Source organism: Ambystoma mexicanum, chromosome 5q (genome assembly GCF_040938575.1).
Source record: "Ambystoma mexicanum isolate Mex_15411 chromosome 5q, UKY_AmexF1_1, whole genome shotgun sequence".
In the NCBI taxonomy this organism is placed as follows: domain Eukaryota; kingdom Metazoa; phylum Chordata; class Amphibia; order Caudata; family Ambystomatidae; genus Ambystoma; species Ambystoma mexicanum.
The window spans coordinates 41,111,516-41,126,366 of record NC_090933.1 but is presented as its reverse complement, the minus strand read 5'-3'; the positions used below and the strand labels follow the sequence as shown (position 1 = coordinate 41,126,366).

General features: G+C 48.6%; 1 protein-coding gene across 3 annotated transcripts in view; it reads right to left on the bottom strand.

Annotated features, from left to right (window-relative positions):
• Positions 1-14,851, bottom strand: part of AFG3L2 (AFG3 like matrix AAA peptidase subunit 2) — a 1,716,771-nt gene that overhangs the window by 975,668 nt on the left and 726,252 nt on the right. For 2 of the 3 annotated variants that reach the window (XM_069620479.1, XM_069620477.1), the window contains exon 7: positions 177-301. In XM_069620479.1, the coding sequence (XP_069476580.1) occupies positions 177-301 (125 nt within the window). The remainder of the gene's footprint in view (positions 1-176; positions 302-14,851) is intronic. The other variant, XM_069620478.1, reaches the window with a different exon arrangement.

The window sequence follows — 14,851 nt, the reverse complement described above, 5'->3', positions numbered from 1 at the left end:
CTCTTTAGAGTATGCTAAAATTATGCAACATTCCTCATTTTAGAGACCCTTAACTTACACACACCTTTGTCCTGCACATAGCTGCAAGATCCTGGAAGGGGGTCTTAGTGCAGCCAGCAGTATTAGTCTGAGAAGTACAAATATGCATACACTTCATTGAAGTGTGGTGATCTTACCCATCACTTTCAGCTGAGTACACCACAGGAAGCTTGTTCTCGCCCTCTATTCCTAACTCCTGCTGAGCTGTTTCCAGATTCCGTTCAAAGGTATCCACACTGCCAATATTAAACCAGACATACTGCTATAAAACAAAACAAAGAGTACACCGATCATTCAAAGAGAGTTTGTTTCATGAATAAAAGGATGTCATTAGAACAACAAAGAAGCCAGTCTGCTTTAATACAGCAAGGACACCATGTAGCAATAATCAATCATTAGTTGAGTCGTTTTATTTCTGTAAAGGAGCATGTTCTTTGGCTAAGGGAAAGTGCACTAGCTTTGTGAGCAAATGGAACATGCACACATCATTACAATAAACATTTGGAAATAAATGCCATCGAGGTGTTTACGTTTATTTGGGATCGGATTTTACAAAAAGATCATCCCCAGATGCCCAGCAAGGGTTTCCAACAGAGTCATAAGGTTGAAATAATTACCCAATAGTGCAGTACTGTAAGTTGAGGTCTGTGCGTCAGTAGGTGCATCCAATGGGATTAGTCCTTGGTCAGATGTTGTTTAAAAAGCCATGTTTTAAGAGCTTTGCGAAATTGGAGAATTGTAAGAGCATTTCCGACACAATATCGGGATTGAGTTTGTGATAAGAGAAGGATGGTTTGCGGGTCCTCTCTTTGCGGACGAGTTGTGATTCAAGCCGGTGGGTCGATTTTCTGTGTAAAGTGTGTGTGACACCAGATATGTGGAGCTTAGCCTCCAGGTACATTGGAGTGCTTCTTGTGACGGCTTTGTAGATGATGCATGCAGTCTTGAACAGTATCCTGGCCTAGAGAGGAAGCCAATGTAGTTTGCATAGGACCATTGTGATTCAGTCAAAATTCCACGCACCTGTAATAAGACGTGCCACAGTGTGGTGGACTGCTTTTAGGGGAGGCAAGTGAGCAGCAGGAAGCCCCATCACAAGGGCATTTCTCCTATTGATATGCGCATCCAAAAGGGCACGCACTATGGTCCAGAAGTCCTGTGCGGGATGAAGGGTCTGGTTTTGTCAAGGGTGGAGATTTGGAGCCAGGCCATTTGGGGCTTCTTGACTATGTGTTTCTGCAAGGATCAGCTGCTAGTCAGCCTCACATTGGTGCGCAGGGTCAGCGAAATCCAGGCCCTAGTCGCCTCAGAGCCGTACACTACCTTTCACAGGACGGCCCCCACAGTAACAGCTCCAGGTCGCATCTGCAGGTATCCGCAGGAGAAGCAAGAAGCCAACAATAAGTAAGTGTGGACAGGGCAATCACCACCCCACTCAACTAAGGAAGCCTCTGAGTGGGAAGTTGCATTTAGAAGAGCGCCCAATTGCACCTAGAAGTGTACCTAATTGCATTTAGAAGTTGTGACCAATAGCCTCTCTGAGGAAGTTGTATTTAGAAGTATACCTAATTGCATTTAGAAGTTGTGACCAATATCCTCTCTGAGAAAGTTGAATTTAGAAGTGTACCCAATTGCATTTAGAAGAGCGCCCAATTGCATCTAGAAGTGTACCTAATTGTATTTAGAAGTTGTGACCAATAGCCTCTCTGAGGAAGTTGTATTTAGAAGTATACCTAATTGCATTTAGAAGTTGTGACCAGTATCCTCTCTGAGAAAGTTGTATTTAGAAGTATACCTAATTGCATTTAGAAGTTGTGACCAATAGTCCCTCTGAGAAAGTTCTATTTAGAAGTGTACCCAATTGCATTTAGAAGTGCGCCCAATTGCATCTAGAAGTGTACCTAATTGCATTTAGAAGTTGTGATCAATAGACTCTCTGAGAAAGTTGCATTTAGAATCTGCCCAATTGCATCTAGAAGTGTACCCAACCGCATTTAAAAATTGTGCCCAATTGCCTGTCTGAGGAAAGTTGCACTTAGAAGTTGTGCCCAACTGCATTTAGAAGTTGTGAACAATAGTCCCTCCGAGAAAGTTGCATTTAGAAGCGTGCCCAATAGTCTCTCTGAGAAAGTTGCATTTAGAATCTGCCCAATTGCATCTAGAAGTGTACCCAACCGCTTTAAGAAATTGCCCCCAATAGCCTCACTGAGAAAATTGCATTGAGAAGTGTACCCAATCGCATCTAGAAGTTGTGCCCAATAGCCTCTCTGAGAAAGTTGCATTTAGAAGTGTGCCCAATAGTCTCTCTGAGGAAAGTTGCACTTAGAAGTATGGCCAATTGCATTTAGAAGTGTACCCAAGCACATTACAAGGGTACCCAATCGCAATGAGAAGTATACCCAATCGCATTTAGAAGTTGGGCCCAATTGCCTCTCTGAGGAAAGCTGCACTTAGAAGTTGTGCCCAATTGCATTTAGTAGTGTACCCAATTCACCTGATTGGACCTGATTGCATAGAATTGCATGACGTACATAATATGCTCTGGAATGCAGTGAACATTTGAAAGGACATATATTTTACCACACCCCACGCTTACTCTCTTCTTCACACCACCACTCAACTAGAACACAGAGATACTGACACCATTCGGTAGAACTGTTCTCAAATCAACATCTATCGCTCACTCCCCATCACTCTAAGTAATCACTGCTGGTTTCACCCCCCACCCAGCCAGGCGTTCTCCTCGGGCCTAACGCAGCCACACTCGGTCTGGATAAATCCTGCCAGAGCGAACACATATCCCTGATCTCCCAACCACCACACCTACCGCTAGGAAGCAGTTACCACACGAATTCCGCACCAGCTGCACACATACCGGTGCGCACTCGCACCTTTGAACTCTCTCTACTGACCCGAACTTTGGTTCCCAAGGGCGTTCAACCTACCAGCGCCTTCAGACCATACCAATGGTATATAAGGCGCTATACAAATGCAAAACAACATAACATAGCATAACTACTCGGGCCAGCGTAAGGAACATTTATTTTATTTTGAAACATTGCAGACATCATACCACCAAATGCCATGCGATTGTAGTGACACAGTGTAATATAGTTGAGTTGTATTAATACATCTGCATATAGTATCAGCTCCTCAATGTGTTTACAGATTCATGGATTGTACATCCCCCACACCCCTAGAGTCCAGACTGGTACCTCCATCTACCTACACATATTTTGATAGGTATATCCGCAGAGGGCACCAAACGTCCTTGGGCCTACTGGCAGGAGTGACCGATGCTATGTACAACTATTCCCTTTCATTGGTGAAGACTAAATCTTTCATCCACACTGAACATGTTGGGGCAGTTTGTGACCTCCAGTGTTTGAGAATACACTATTTAGCAGCCAAAAAGGCCACACTAAAAAAACCTATGTATGACAGTTGAGATCTTGCCAATGTCTCCTAGAAGATATTTAATTGGGGGCATCGAGAGCGGGATCTCGATGTTCCATAAGGCCCCAGCCACTTTCTGACAGAATCGTGCAGTCAGTGGACACTCCCAAAACATATGTATGCAATTTGCAGGCAATGCCCCACATTCCCCACAAGAATCACTAGCCCCAGCGGTGAACTTGGCCAGTTTTACTGGTGAATAATGTATGCGATTTAGAATTCAAAATTGAATTAGCATGTATCCTACATTCATGAACACTTCTTTAGTTAAGAGGCAACATCTTTTCCACTGTACATCCGTAAGTTCGCGATCCAGATCTCGCTCCGAATTTGCACACACCCCATTCCTGAAAGCATGATTGGTCAGGAAGAGTCCATAGAGCTTGGAGACCATATGCCTGGCTTCCTTTCCCATTTTCAACTATTGCTTCTATCCACAGGTGTGTTTCCGGTTCTTGCGGAAATTATGAGTTACTCACCATAGTGACAAACGTACTCTTATCCATAGTCCCCTTTCCTCCATACTGCATGGGCGTCTGTTCCTAGGTACGGGAGACAAACTTTTTCACCAGAAAAAACCTTCTTCCCCTTTAAATATAGAGGGGCGCGGCCCTTGGAGCATGTGCTCCCCTGACTCCACTCTCCGGCGTCACACCTCAGTCCCCATATACACGTCAACAATATTTTAACATTGCCTAATGACACAGTTTTATTAGGGGGGGAGGAGGATGGTGGGACGTATGGAGGAAAGGGGACTATGGACTAAGAGTATGTTAGTCACTACGGTGAGTAACTTATAATTACTCTTTTACATACTGTCCCCTTTCCTCCATACTGCAAGGGCGATTACAACTGAATGTAGCGCTAGGATGGAGAGGAGACCCTCCTTAAGCAAACAGGTTTCTTAGAAGCACCTGTCTGAAAGACGTGTGATCTAGAGCCTGCGTCCAAACAGTAATGCTTGCAGAAAGCCGAAGGGGTGGCCCGGTTGGCCCAGGTGGCCGCCCTTCTGATGACCCGCCACAGGACATGCCGTTGGAATGCAATGGCCGTGCATGTCAGCTTGAAGTGGCTTGTGCTGACCTCAAAGGCCTCCTTCGTGGCAGAGACCATCCACTGTGCTATAGAGGCCTTGGATGTCCGATACCTGGGCCTTGACCCACCGAAGGTGACAAACAGTGCGTCCGACTTGCGGAAGCCCTTGGTTCTGTCCAAATAGAATTTCAGAACGCGTCTGACACTGAAAACCCTTTGAGCCTCGTCCTTAGGATCAGCAAAGAACATAGGTAGGACTATTTCCTCATTTAGAAGGAAAGCGCAGGGTACCTTTGGTAGGAACGCTGGGTGTGTCCGCAGGACTCCCTTATCTTTGAGAAAAGCAGTATATGGCTCCGACACCACCCGAGCCTTGATATCGCTCACTCTGCGAGCTAGAGTGAGGCCCACTAACAGGGCTGTCTTAATGGTGACCAGCCTGATGTCCGTGGATGCCATTGGCATGAACGGCTTGTGCGCCAAGGTGCCCAACACTACATTGAGGTCCCACACAGGGTGTGGTTTCTTGATGGGTGGGAAAAGTCTAGCGAGGCCTGTCAAATGCCTCTTGACTATCGGGTTGGAAGAGGAGAAGACGTCCTCCTCTGAGTTTCTGTAGGCCCCTATGGCTGCCAAATACGTGGAGCATGTGTCCACCTGCACACCCACGTGCGCAAGGTGAGCCGAGAAGGAGGGCACATCGTCCAATGTGCACGTAAAAGGGTTGTAAGGGGCGGTCGATCTCCTTAGAGTCCGCCCAGTGACAGAACCTAGTCCACTTACTCTTGTATTGGCTCCTGGTAGCCTTGCTCCTCGCACCCTGAATGATTTCTAGGTTAGCCTGTGAGAGGCTGAGGTGCCTTAGTGTCTCCTGCTCAGGAACCACGCTGCGAGGGCTAATTTCTGTGGCACGGGTGGATGACCCTGACCCCCAGTTGCACCAGAAGCTGTATTGGGCTGTAGGAAGGTGAATGGGTGGCCTGTCTGAGAGGCTGAGCAGCTCCGAGAACCATGGTCTCGCCGGCCACCATGGAGCTATCAGAATGATGCTGAGGTGACGATTCCTTTATTTTGCAGATCACCATGTGGACCAGTGGTGTGGGTGGGAAGGCATATCCAGTCATGCCATTGCACAGAATCTGAAATGCATGGCCCGGGATCCGGGGCCCTGCCCCTGCCAGGATGCGAACTGCTGGCACTTCTTGTTGCCCCACGAGGCAAAATGATCCACCTGAGAATGCCCCCATCTGCTGGCAGATGGTATTCAGTTCCAGCCAGTTGTTACGAGACTCCTGCTCCTACCAGGTACAGACTCCATGGACCCCGTGGCCGTCCAGAGAGGCCCCCAGCCCTCGAGAGAGGAGTCCATAGTGATGGTGACGAACGGGGCCAGCTGCCGGAAGGGCTTGCCCGTCCGCAGGTTGCAGTCCCTGGACCACCATGTGAGGTCCAAGTGTAAAGAAGGAGGAACGTTGACCAGCTCCGCTTGGGAGCCCCGCCCCTGATTCCATGATACTGCAAAGTGCAGTTGTACTCTCCTGATCCTGAGTCTCGTGTGGGGGACGGCCAGCAGGACCGCCGCCATGGGTCCCAATAATTGTTGGTTCCACCAGGCTGATGTCACTTCTCAGGTGAGGAAGAGAGCCGTGGCCCTCTTGATGGCTGTGATCCTGTCCTCCGAGGGGAAAACTCTCTCAGAGCACGTGTCCCAGATGAAGCCCAGGAAAGTCAGTCTGTGCGTAGGTTGGAGCGGAGACTTCATGAGGTTGAGCGAAAATCCTAGGTCGTGTAGTGTGCTCATAAGAGCGGAGGAAATGTGGTGCACCGCCTCCGGTGAGGTCGCTCTGACGAGCCAGTCATCGAGGTACGGGTAGATGTGGTGGCTCTGGGCCCTGAGGAGGGAGCCACTGCATTCATGAGTCTGGGAAACACCCTGGGAGCCGAGTTGAGGCCGAAGGGTAGCACCTTGTATTGGAAGTGGAAGCCCATGATCCTGAACCGTAGAAAGGAGCGATGCGGCTGCCAAATCGGGACGTGAAGTTAAGCATCCTTCAGATCCAGGGAGCACATCCAGTCCCCCTTGCACAATGTCTCCACTATGAGTGCTGGCGTAACCATCTTGAATTTTTGAAGAGGGAGGGAGAGGTTGAGGGTGGTAAGGTCCAACACAACTCTCAGGGCAGCCTGGTTCTTTCTTCTGTATGGCGAAAATCCTGGATAGAAGCCCAATCCTCGCTGAGCAGCAGGGACTTCTTTCACTGCCTGGCTCTTGACGAGCGACTGAATCTCTGCCAATAGAGTTGCTGTCCCAATATGTGTGAGTGGAGGGGAGGAGAGGAAGAGATCAGTAGGTGGTACCCCGTGGATACTACAGAGAGGATCCAGGGGTCCGTGAAATTCTGACACTAGAACTGTGCGTGAACGGCAAGCCTGCCCCCCACCAGAGACATGTGGACCAGAAGGGGCGCTTCATGCCTTCTTTCCCTCTGAGGCTGTTGCGCAGGAGGGGAACTAGAAAAGGCCCTTCTTCCCACCCTCAACCCTTTTGTTGTTTGCCCCAGTGTTGACTCAGCGAACGGTAAGGCTGCCTGGACCTCCACTCTTGGAAGCCACGGAACCCTTCAAACGTCGGCCCCTTGTCAGAGTGTTGATGTGACTGGGTGTACACCTTGGGTGTGGCCTTCCTAAAGATAAAGACTTCACAATTTGCTAACTGTTTTTCTTTTTATCTAGCTCCTTGTTGGTGGTGGAGTAAAAGAGGTCACAACCCTCGATTGGAAGGTCAAATGTGCATTCCTGGACGTCCGGATTCAATTTAGTAACCCGGAGCCAGGCGGTCCTGCTCATATCTGTGGCGATGCATATGGCCCGGCCAGAGGTGTCAATGTGGGCCACAGTGGACTCCATGATGTCTTGCGCAACCATTTTAGCCTCTGCCAGTCCCACCTTGAAACATGACTGGCTCTGCACCGGGAGTTCTGGAAGGGACTCAGCTATTTCCTACCAAAGCCTCTGGTTAACTGCTACCAGCATGGCATCTGCGTTGGCCTGACGAAGATGCAGTGAAGCTTTGGAATAAAGCTTCTTCCTGTACGCCTCCAAGATCTTCTCCTCCTTGCCTAGCAGCACAGTGGGCGAGGTCGCAGAGGACGACTAAGGCTTTGAGTAGAGTGACACTGCAGAAATCTCAGAAGAGTGTGGGCCCACATCAATAGTGTATTCTGCCCCACTTACTTGTACTTGGCGTCCAGGCGTCGATTGACCGGCTGGATCGAGGTTTGAGCCACCCCTTTCTAGCCAAGGCGACAACGTCCTTTTTGTATTGGGATCCACGTTCTAGCCGAGGGGCGCAGAGTGAGGGCATCAGCGAGCACCCCAGCCTCTGGTTGTTCGACTTCGGGCTGAGGAAGGCCCAGGTACTCTGCCATCCCTGCAAGTTGTTCGTGAAAGGCCTTGGCTGACGATGGTGTGTGTGGGGGTCTTCTTCCTCATCTCTGTCCACCTGGGCATCCGGCTGGTCCTGCGCGGGAGGAAGAGTGCTGGGCACCGAGGGCTGAGGTGTGAATAGCAGAGCCGGAGGCTGCATCGGAGGCTGGTACGGAACCACCTGAACTGTGGGAGGCAGGGGAGCAGGAATCGGAAGGAGTCGGCGCGGACAGCGGTGGCTGCAACAGGGCCTGTGGTGCTGGAGCCATAGGAGGAATGACTATTGGCATGGGTGGCAGGACCGGAGGGAGTATGTCCCTGATAGCATCCCTGAGGATGGCCCCCTTCTGAGATCTCATTAGTGTGAAGAACTTTTCATACAACCTGTCCTCGCATGCCGGTGTGGTGGCAGGTGATAATGACAGAATCGCGGGCCGCTGCTGGAGCCGGTGCGTATTCTGTTTAGTTGGTTGCAGAGGGAACCTGCCCTGCGCTGCTGATGGATAAGCTGTAGGCTACGTACCTGGATGACCCCAGTCCAACCTTGTAACTCGTTCACCCACTTGCATCGTTCCTCGGGGAGGTACTGGAAGAGCGGCCATCTTGTCAAGCTGCATGCCACGTGCTGAAGTCGTGGTGCTTGGCTCACTGGGCCCAGCCTCCTCCAGGACTCTTGACGGTGGAGCATGAGACCTGCCTTGCACCGCAGGCTGAGGCCTGGTAGGCGTGTCGCCCTCGGCAGAGTCACCGGTAGCGCTGCGTGTCGGCCCTGTTGCCAGTACAAGGATGTAGCCCCTCGGGTGTATAGCCGGTAAAAGAACCTTTCCGGTCCCTCAGCACTGTCTTTGGGAGGATCTACGGGCCCTCGGCCTGGCAGCCGGTAGCTGAATTAGCCTAGGTACTCGTGCTGGTATGAGAACCTGAGAGGTTCCTCCCGCTCGGTCGTTTCCTTGGGAAGGTGTCGCCCTTGCGGGGTGTGCTGGAAAAGAGTGGCCCTCTCTTGGGCCTTGATCTATGCTTGACCTAGTCCTTCAGGTCCTCTGGAGGCGACTTCTCGAGGAGCTCCCGCCCCCTAGCTAGTCTATTCTTCAGGGCACGCGAAGAGTGCCCTGTACGCGGTACAACCCTCCCCATCCGTGGTCGGGGCCAAGGCAGCGGAGGCAAAGAGCGTGGGGATCTGATGTAGGGAAGAGCCCCTCGCAGGCTGGATACCTGCTGAAGCATGCTGAGGTCGACATGCACCAGGAAGGAGCGTGGCGCCAGAGGACCGACTACCTGATTGATAAAAGAAGACAAAAAGACAGAAGCAAGTATCCAGGGAAGAGCGTGTGTTATTACATGGCCGAAGCCAAACCCAGGAGCGCTGGTTAAATCGTCCCGTACCCGCCGACATGGAAAAAGGGACTGAGGTGTGGCACTGGAGGGCGGAGTCAGGGGAGCACATGCTCCCAGGGTTGTGCCCCCACGCGCCTCTAAATTTAAAAGGGAGGAAGGTTTTTTCTGGTGAAAAGGTTTCTGTCTCCCGTCCCTAGGAAAGGACGCCCATGCAGTATGGAGGAAAGGGGACGGACTTAAGAGTAAGGACAGTCACAACAGTCTAACTGCTGCTCTCAGGCAGTAGTATTGTATTATCTTTGTCGGATAGTTTTCCAGTTTGTGTGTGAAATCACAGTGAAACAAATCTCCCTTCCAGTAATAAATCTCCCAGCAGTAAGTGTTTCCCTTCAACCAATGATCTACACACAACTCGGTCAAATGACGGAGCAATACCAGGGAAATTCCATAGCTGGATACCTCTATTATATAAGGTTTCAATGCATAGCCTACGAAAATGCCTGGACCAGGCCTCAACTGTGGTTCAAACTGGATCGAAGGTACAGGAATCCACATACTGGTTGCTAAAAAAAAAAAATCACTGCCTTCAGGTTGGTTGGTGCCACCCCATATCTTTCTAGCGGCAAGTGTACTGCAGTCAAGATGAAGAATACCAATATCCCACAAATTGTATTGCAGCTAAAAAAAGAAATATAATTCAAAATGTGGCGCAGTCAGCCCCCGATACTTACATGGTTCCACCAGTTTTTCCCTACTTGTTCTAGCTACGGCTGCACCCGAAAGTAGTTCTATTTCCAGGGATTTCAATGTTGTAAAATAAGCTGTACCTGGCCAGATAGGTATATTGGTAAAGAAATATAAAAGCTTGGAGAGCACTAGCCTTTTTACCAGGGATAGGCGGATATAGATTGAAATGGAAAGTATGACCCATATTTTCACTTTAGCAGCTAGACTCGCCAAGTATTATGCATAATGTATCTGCATAATGAGACTTTATTGACCTGGAGACCTTAATACCGAGATACTTAAAATGTGAAGTTGCCCATCGAAAACCCATCAAGTCAGGGGGCAGAGTTAGGGCATCCATCAAAGGGAACAGTTCTGATTTAGCGACGTTGACCCTGTACTCAGAATATCTCATCAATTCATGCACCGCATCCATAATGGGGCTTAGATTTATCTCTATGTCTCGGGCATATAATAAAGTGTCATCAGCATACAGCGAGATCACTTTGTAGCGGCCCTGCTATGCAGATACCCCTGTTTCCATGCCTTAGCAGCACGAGTGCAGCTAATAGCTCTATTGTAAGAGCGAATAGCGCAGAGAGGGGGCACCCCTGATAGTTTCCCCCTACCCAGCTGTATGCTCAGTGACAGGGTATTATTAGGTTGGATGTGTATACAGAAGACTAACACAGCTAAGAAAATACTGACCCAACTGGAAACGCCCAAGGACCTAGAATAGACACTACCAGGACAAAGAGTCAAAAGCCTTTTCAGCATCGAACTACACTGCCACCACCTTGGAATGTGTGTTAATCTGTGACATTATACAGAAGAGCCCCCTCAGATTTAATGCAGTGGATCTAGTTGAAATAAATCCTGACTGGTCAGGGTGGACCAACAGGGTAATGTACGGCAGGAGTCTAGTAGCCAGGATCTTAGCAAAAACATTGGCGTCTACGTTAATTAAGGAGAGTAGCCAATATGAGGCTACGTCATCGATGGCATATTAGGTTTTAACAGCACAGTAATGATCGCCTCCCTCATTGACAGATGCAATTCCCCAGCGTCTAGCGATTCTTCCCAGAGACTAAGTAGTTGCGGAACCAGGCTCAGCTTGAATTCCTTGTAGAATTTCACAACCAAGCCATCTGATCCAGGCCCTTTGCCGGAAGCCAGCGATGATATAGCAGCTATTACCTCTTCTGGGAGTTGTGGGAGATCAATGCCTTGTACGGGTGCTGAAGGAAGAGATTGACACATAGGTGGCTTGATGATTCCTATAAACTTGTATTTGTTTGAGAAAATAAAAATAAAACCTAACTTTCCCTACCGGTGAGAGGGGTTTCTCTGCCTCAACTAAAAAACTAAGGGTGTCGTCAGAATGTCCACATAAATCAATAGTCTACCATCCTGTGTCAAAATCCTACTTCTCTCCCTTACACTCGAACCTACACTAGAGATAAAGTAAATGTTCTTGGTCCATAAGAATGCCTCCCTTCTTCAGGACTGGCAATAAAAGTTCACTTTCAAATTTGGTTTTTCTTAGAATAATGGCTCCCTAGCCCGATTCAAAATTGTTCTCTAGCAGAAAAGAAGTTAACGTTCAAACACTTCATCTTGGCAGCCACACAGCCTATGTTCTTGCACTCTGCCTCAGCAAGTCTATCATTTTTGCTACCAGGAGAATTACTCCCATCCCCTGGAGTCTCTTTCACTTTTATAACACAGTTCAATAACACCAGGGGGGAATTACTCCCTTCCCCTGGCTTCTCTTTTGCTTTCAGGCTTCTCAACAATAGAGTTCATATATTGATAGGATCCTTGATTCAGGTTCCTCCCCTGTTGCACTACCCTGCCAAGTACTGCCACAAGGAAGGTGGGTTGTAGTTTCCTTCGATTGTGGGTGAAGGTCCCAGACCAGTACTTCTACGCTTCTTTGCTTCTGCAGAATTGGTTTACTCTCCTGACAAGTCCTGCCATGCAGAAGACGACTTGTGTTCTCTTCTTGATATATGCCTTTAAGGTTGGAGGCCTGACCAACACCCCTGCTGAGGAACCACTTGACCTTATGGCTCTCCTCACTTTTCTCTGACTCAGCGCTCATATCCCATCCCCTGACTCCTAGATCTCTCATTTCTATATGATTGCGCGGTAACCCAGACCCTATGGTAACCCCACCAGCCCGCCCGTTCACTCCAGTACCTTCTCGGACTTCTCTCATGGGCTCTGGTCTGCCTCAGGGTTTGCATTCCCTCGGTTCGGGTCTCTCTGAGCCTCTGCAGGCTTCTCGAGCACTGCCACGGCTCTGCACCTTCTGAAAATATGCATACCCATTACAGACCGCTTGGTCCACCTCCCCGGCAAGGTCAGGTTACTGCTTCGCCAAATGTCCTTCAGCGTCGGACCCGCTGGGGATGCCACCTGCTCCTCTTAGGCGTCCCGGACTGCAGCCACTTCAACTTCCTGCGCCAAGCAGCTTCCTGGTCCTCGGTTCCTCCTGGGGTGGCTGAGCAACATTGGAAGTCCCTTGTCTGTCCTTATATGATCTTGCAGTGGATAACTAGAATGCTCAGTAAAGTTACACAAAGCGTTCTCTATGGCTCTGCACCTGCTCCTCATCACAGTACTTATCTGATATGCTCCCTTTTGGTCATCCCTAATCTTCCTCGTCTATCTCAGAGATTCACAGATTTACAAACGTTTAGGGGAGCATTGGTAAAAGGTTTAGTATCAAGGGGATATGGCAGTGTGCAGGGTGTTGGGTGAGGGATGTCATACCGCGTTCTCCAGAGAGATTCTCCCTTGTCCCTAAAGGGGAGGTCTATCCCCATGAGATCTTCCCGCTAAGGACCGCCAACAGGGAGACTTTTGGGTAGTGGCATCACAACACTGGCCTCATGGGTCAGGGCTCCCCCCTCGGGGAGAAGTGAACATCTCAGGATTTGTCACAGCCTCCATAGTATACTTTCTTCTGAGCATGTGTCGGTATTAGAGTACCGTGCCTCGTAAAACTTTCTAAATTCCCCACTGATATCACAGTCATTGGTGAGGACATTAGCGGCTGAATCCATAATCCCAGTTATCGTCTGTGAATACCTCTCCGTGCCAACTATTTGGGCGAGGGCCCTCCCCGGCCTATCCGACTCTCCATACATTCTAGCAAGAACCGGTTTGGTGTCATGATATACCTCCTTTTCCGTTAGTTTTTGGAATTTCATCAAGTTGCCCTTAATGAGTCCCAGCAATGCTCTGTTCTTAGTTTTCCCATATTCATTCTCCAGCTGCCTTAGCTGACCCTCAATGTCTCCTAGATCTAACCTAATGGCTTTAAGTGTGCCGAACTGTAAAGGTGATGTTCCTCAAATAATGCAGGAAAATAAGGCCAAACCATCAAAAATGGAGTGCACAAAGTGTGTGAAAATCAGCTTTTTAATTGCAAACAAGGCCGGGAGAAGCAGACAGCTCATAGGAACTGAAGAACATCTCAACACGCCCGTTCCAGGTTACAAATACCCTCACCTGAAGGGTAACACAAAATAGATCCTCACAACAGCCTAACATGCATGTGAAGTTCAACAATCAGGGCATTTGTTTCTGATTGAAACCGACATTAGCCAAGACCTCTACATCTAAGTATACTCTATAGCTATTGGGTGCTTTCGATACTGTAAACAGAGTGCAATGAATCAGAGGGATACTACCTACAAAAATATACTTTATTCACATAGGTTATGATATTATAGGCTATTTATAACGGGCTTAATACCCAAAGGTTTCTAAGCGCAGACCCGGGGATCAAACCTGTCTTGCTCTGTGTCGTATTTGTTTCCAAGGCGAGTATGTTGCCCCTGAGCTATCCTCTAGAGACAAGGAGATAATCATTAAAAGACTGCAAAAAACAGTGACTTGTGCACCCTTTTTGTAGTGACTGGTGCAATAACAAACACTTGCACAAATACAGATCAAGACCACTTAAAGCGTGCTCAGACGCTTGATGGTAACCAATTACATAAAAAGTGGTTCTGACAACTTGAGTATATGCGTAATACTACCGTGGAATAGATCTTTACATAGCAGTGCCACCAATATGTGGCAGCACGCAATACCACCTAGTGATTAAGTAGCACAGTTGTTTGAGAATGCAACCGGTTCCTGCCCAACATGTTTCGTCCCACTTCACACTGTGAAACGACTATGGGGATTTCTTCAGGGGTAGTAACATTGGGATAGCTTTAGCATACATATTCTGGTCTGCAAACAATCATTCCTGGCACTGGGATGTGTTTACAGATACAAACATTTCTTTGGTCACTCTGTGTTTAACTTAACCTATAACGTGATGCAACAAACAGCAATAATTAGCGCTGTTTCTACAATTTAGTTTACTCACATCTCTAAAACAAGACAGATATAAGAGAATGGTTACCGCCACTTTGTATGTGGTTGAATTAGAGGGGCCAAGCGTCTTCTGAATAGGTGGTTTCGTGTGGACAAGAGACTGTTTCCTTACTCCAATTTCATTGATACATGGGGTAAGGACATTACAAATTGGTTCATTTTCTGGGCCACCACTCACATAATTAACCCTTCTTTTTAGGTACTTACCCGTCTAGTGGTGAGTTGAACGGGGGTTCCCAATGGGTATTGTTTCCGTAATTCTGTGACATCAGATAGCCCATAAGAACAAGTTACTTTCTTACCTGGTAACGTTCTTTCGATGGGATGGTCCGACGACGTATTCCATATCTATGACAGTAATCACCACAGCTGTGCTGCTTCGGAAACTTTTTCGGCGTCTGCGTCCTGCGTCGATGACCTCCTCCGACGTCCGACG